Source organism: Hylaeus anthracinus, unplaced genomic scaffold (genome assembly GCF_026225885.1).
Source record: "Hylaeus anthracinus isolate JK02 unplaced genomic scaffold, UHH_iyHylAnth1.0_haploid 0, whole genome shotgun sequence".
Taxonomy (NCBI): domain Eukaryota; kingdom Metazoa; phylum Arthropoda; class Insecta; order Hymenoptera; family Colletidae; genus Hylaeus; species Hylaeus anthracinus.
The window spans coordinates 12,419,038-12,423,474 of NW_026533254.1; the positions used below are offsets into that span (position 1 = coordinate 12,419,038).

At 47.4% G+C, this 4,437-nt stretch overlaps 2 protein-coding genes across 2 annotated transcripts in view; both read left to right on the forward strand.

Annotated features, from left to right (window-relative positions):
• LOC128892436 (homeotic protein empty spiracles-like) overlaps window positions 1–168 on the forward strand; it is a 17,044-nt gene extending 16,876 nt beyond the window's left edge. Inside the window, exon 3 of the mRNA XM_054152867.1 lies at window positions 160–168. Within this exon, the coding sequence (XP_054008842.1) occupies window positions 160–168 (9 nt within the window). The remainder of the gene's footprint in view (window positions 1–159) is intronic.
• Window positions 169–812: 644 nt separating this feature from the next.
• Window positions 813–4,154, forward strand: LOC128892444 (organic cation transporter protein-like). The gene is made up of 6 exons (XM_054152881.1): window positions 813–882; window positions 976–1,346; window positions 1,883–2,325; window positions 2,428–2,613; window positions 2,690–3,227; window positions 3,828–4,154. The coding sequence occupies exons 1-6, from the start codon at window positions 813–815 to the stop codon at window positions 4,152–4,154; spliced, it is 1,935 nt and encodes a 644-aa protein (XP_054008856.1).
• Window positions 4,155–4,437: the final 283 nt, after the last annotated feature.

The following is a 4,437-nucleotide window of genomic DNA, read 5'->3' on the forward strand; positions in this document are numbered from 1 at the left end:
GGGGGGGTAGCGATGGCCTCGAGACGCCTCTCGACCAAACATCAACCTCTCTGAACAAATATCAATCCTGAATATCTTACGAAAATGGCAAAACCTCTGTTATCCAATATTTTTTTCGGCAAAGAACACAGTCTTCATTTACAACGAATATCGTTACAGAAGACGTAAGTGCCTCGCAGCAAAATGATCATCCCTTAACTTGTACACGCACACAAGCTACCTAACAATTAATGATAAAATTGTCAGGAAACTAGAGTTAAGAGAGTATCCAGTTGGGCATCGGTAAGAAGGGAGTGCCACCCCCCTGAGGTCTAGCGATGAAATGATGAGGGGTGAGGCGAGGGCACAGTGTCACCATCCCCTTGGCGTAACGAGGAGCACGGAACAGGCGCAGAATCGCATCGAGTCGTCCCACGGGTCGTGTTACACGCATTAGCTAAACGGCAGCTCTGATTGGCTCCCATCTACACCCGCGGCTTTCATCAACCCCCGTTTTTCTTCTAAGGTCGTTGGGGTAGAACCTAGATCAGGAATCCCTTCATTCTCGACCGAAACTGTTGTCCGGTTTCCTGGCTCGTTTCTGAAACATTTCGAGAGCGAGAATGACGAAGGGGTGGTTTTTCGAAATCGATTTGTTTGAACTTTTATTCCACGCCATGTAATAACTTTAATCCAATCGGAGACATGAAAATCGCATCGATATATCGACGATTCAAGCAACTTCAAGTTGTACCGGTAACCGGTTGTAGGTTAAATCCGTTTGAATTGCATTTTAAGAAAAAGTCGATTAAAAGAATATAACGAGATCGCAAATGAAGGCGACTCAACTTTTCGTGCAGGCGAACGAAGCCGTGACCCTCGACGATGTGTTGATTTATCTGGGCAAGTATACTAAATAAACTTCGCAGTAAACTCAGCGGATACTCGTCAGTTATCCCTGACTAATCCTACCCTTCAACGATGTCTCTTCGTTAGACGAGTTTGGTACGTACCAAAGGTACCTTTTTTGCATACTGACGGTCTTCAGCGTGTTCCTGATCTTCGTGTACTTCACGCAAGCCTTCCTCACCGTCCTGCCCAACGAGTACTGGTGCAAACTTCCAGAGGTGGAGGGGGTGTCCAACGAGAAATTGAAGAAGATCATGATACCGAGCTCGAAAGTGGTCCCTTACGAGGGCCATCAGTTATCCTACTCGAGGTGCTGGATGTACGATTTGCCAGTGGAGCAGGCTCTGGCTCTGAACAAACCCGACGAAAGTTGGCCGTTGAAGAGGTGCAACACCTGGGAATTCAAGCTCAGCCGATCGGACGTGCCCTACATGTCTGTCGCCGCAGAAAAGAATTGGGTGACTTGCTATTAAGCTATCGAAACTGTTCGACCCTTTGCACTCGACAGGTGACTCTCGGCCACCATTAGGTTTCACGCGGCAAACCTACAATACCTAAGGTTTCTTTAGGTTTAATTTCTTTGGAGCTCGAAGTGTCGATAAAATGATTGACGGTGAGGTGAAGGTGATCGTATTCTCAAATCTAGATGGCTTAGGATTCGTGGCAATAGAATGTTAAGAAACATTTTGAGTTTCTGGTAGATACCAGAAAAAAAAGGCTTCGAGTGCAAAGGGTTAACCCTTCGCCGTCCTACGACTAGTGAGACTCGACGGAACTGTACGAAAATCAGAAAATCTAGACGGCAAAGGGTTAATGAAATATTTAAATACCTCCGCCACCTAAAATTCCATTAGCTAGCTTGGTAGAAGCACTTATCCTCGACCTCCTCTATTCCTCAACTCGTCGAAAACATTGTATACCACCGAGATTCTAAACTTAAGACCTTCATCGTCCTAAGATCAAATCGCTCACTCTTCCGATCCTTATCTTCCAGGTCTGCGAAGAGGAGTACAAAGCCACCCTGGCCCAGAGCATCTTCTTCGTGGGCTCGGTAGCTGGCAGCTTCGCTTTCGGTTGGCTAGCGGACAAATACGGTCGAATACCAGCCCTAGTCGGCACGAACTTGTTAGGCTTCATTGGTGGCGTCAGCACCGTGTACATCGACCACTTCTGGCAGTTCTGCATCTGCAGGTTCGCCGTTGGCATGGCCTACGACAACACCTTCGTGATCGCTTACATCCTCGTTCTGGAGTACGTCGGGCCCAGATGGCGTTCCTTCACTGCCAACATGTCCTACGGAATATTCTTCACCGTCGGTGGAGTCTGTTTGCCATGGATGGCTCACGGGATCGCCAACTGGAGGAGCTTCTCGTTGCTGACGTCCATTCCTCTCGCCTCTGTCGTCCTCGCTCCGTTCTTTCTTCCTGAAAGCGTCAGGTGCGTCCTCTTTTACCACTAACAGTAGCATCGAAGCTTTAGGTCACCAAGGAAGAGGATTTCTTTGGACATACTTTTCATTTGCATCTATCTTCGCCAAAGGTGGCTGATCAGCACAGGCAAGATCGAGAAGGCGTTGAAGATCATCACCAGAATCGAAAAGATAAACGACTCGGAAATACCAGACGAAGTCTACAAGGAGTTCCTCGACGACTGCATCGAAACCGCCGACACGTTGGCTGCGGAGGACCATACGGTGTTCGATCTCTTCAAGACCACCCGCCTGAGGTACAAAATCCTACTTAATTCTACTCCAAGTAGAGTAGAGTCGTTTCTTGTCAACTCGATGATCTTTCCACGACAGAAAAATGATGCTCCTACTGACGGCGTCCTGGGGCCTCATCCAGATGGCCTACGACGCCCACATCAGGAGCCTGAACACCATAGGCTTGGACATGTTCACCTCGTTCACGATCGCCTCCGCAACCGAACTACCAGCCATGCTCCTGGTCACCTCGGTCCTGGACATCCTAGGTCGAAGATGGACCCTCTTCGGCTCCGTCATCATCTCAGGGCTCTTCAGTTTCTTCGCGGCCAGCGTGGCTCTCGGGGTCGGCTTCGTCACGTTGGCTATGTGCAGTCGGTTCTTCATCAACGTGGCCTCGAACATAGCCATGCAATACGCGGCGGAACTTCTGCCGACGGTGATCAGAGCCGAAGGGGTGGCCTTCATCCACGTGATGGGGTACGTCACCTCCGTCATCAGCCCCTTCATCGCCTTCTCCCACAAAGCGAGGTACAACCTGCCGATGACACTTCTGGGGACCACGTGCTTCGTCTGTGGGCTCGTCTGTCTCTTTCTCCCGGAAACGTTGATGGAACAGCTGCCCCAGACTCTGCTGGTAGTATCTCTATCGTTCGTTATAATTCTAAGCGAATATATCTACGTATTCAGAAAACTCTCCTCCATCTCTCAAGACTAAATAGAACTGTCTAGCGTTTTTACAGAGGTTTGACAAAATCTCGAGTTCGTCGAAAACCGAGGCTGATGAAGCGATTCGGCTTTCAGATTCGTATTTAGGACGAGGAACGCTATAAGAATTACCCAGTGGATATTACAGAACAAAATTCGTGTTGGACGGTGTTATTGGAGCCTTGGTTTAATTTATCGATGAATTAGTATTAATCTATCTATATATTAGGATACGTGATGGTAGAGGTTCAGAGGCATCGTTCAGGCTTCGTGAAGTAGCCAGTTTTGTAGATTCTTGGTAGTTAATGGCTATACTTACTTCTATTTCTCAGCAAGATGCTCAGCAAGATGCTTCGCAAGATTCTGTCAAAGTCTTTATTTTACGATACAATTAGAAAAATGTCTGCCTCCGTTCTCTAAATTTTTAAACATTCTGGACTCGATCGATTTAACTTCCTACAGTCAATGAGTCAAATTCTGTTACCTTCCTCCAAAAATCTTTTAACCATTTGTGGTTATTTTGTTTAAGGAGGGGGAGCTGTTCGGGATCGACCAGACATTCTGGGAAACCCCGTTCACGAGGAAGGAGCCCCTGGAGCCGATAGGGCATCACTTGCACGCGAAACGACCGGCGTTGCGGCCGGCGATATTGCGCAGCACCATGATTTCCGGTTACGTGGGCAACGAAAGCAGGATACTGTCTACCCAAGAAAAGGCTGCCCTAGCTTCCGATAGGCTCGCAGACACCGACTCGTCCGCGTCTGTCTCGCCTCAAGATTATCTCGAGCAACTTAGGCGAGAGGCAAGCGTGATCGACGACTCCGCAAACGAGACTCGCGAGGACAACCAAAAATAGTTTAATAGTGAAATAGTTTACTTTAGTATTTTACCAGTACGATACAGGGCGAGCGGTTTGAAATAGTTGTTGAATATTTTATTAATCGGCACTCTATTAATGACAAGACCGAAGTTGAGAATAGTTTTTTGCGTGTAACGTGATCTCGATTAATTGAATAAACAGTAAAATGGAACAATTGCAAGAAAAGTGATTAAATGGCACAAGCATAGAATTGTGAAGCGAGTCAAGATTTCTCTGAGGGAATAAATAGAAGCGTCGGATAACAATTGAATGGAGAGGT

Coding starts and splice junctions, on each gene's coding strand:
- LOC128892444 (XM_054152881.1), top strand. CDS start 813: ATGAAGGCGACTCAACTTTTCGTGCAGGCGAACGAAGCCGTGACCCTC. Junction 2,614..2,689: donor TTCAAGACCACCCGCCTGAG/GTACAAAATCCT, acceptor TTTCCACGACAG/AAAAATGATGCTCCTACTGA. Junction 3,228..3,827: donor AGCTGCCCCAGACTCTGCTG/GTAGTATCTCTA, acceptor ATTTTGTTTAAG/GAGGGGGAGCTGTTCGGGAT.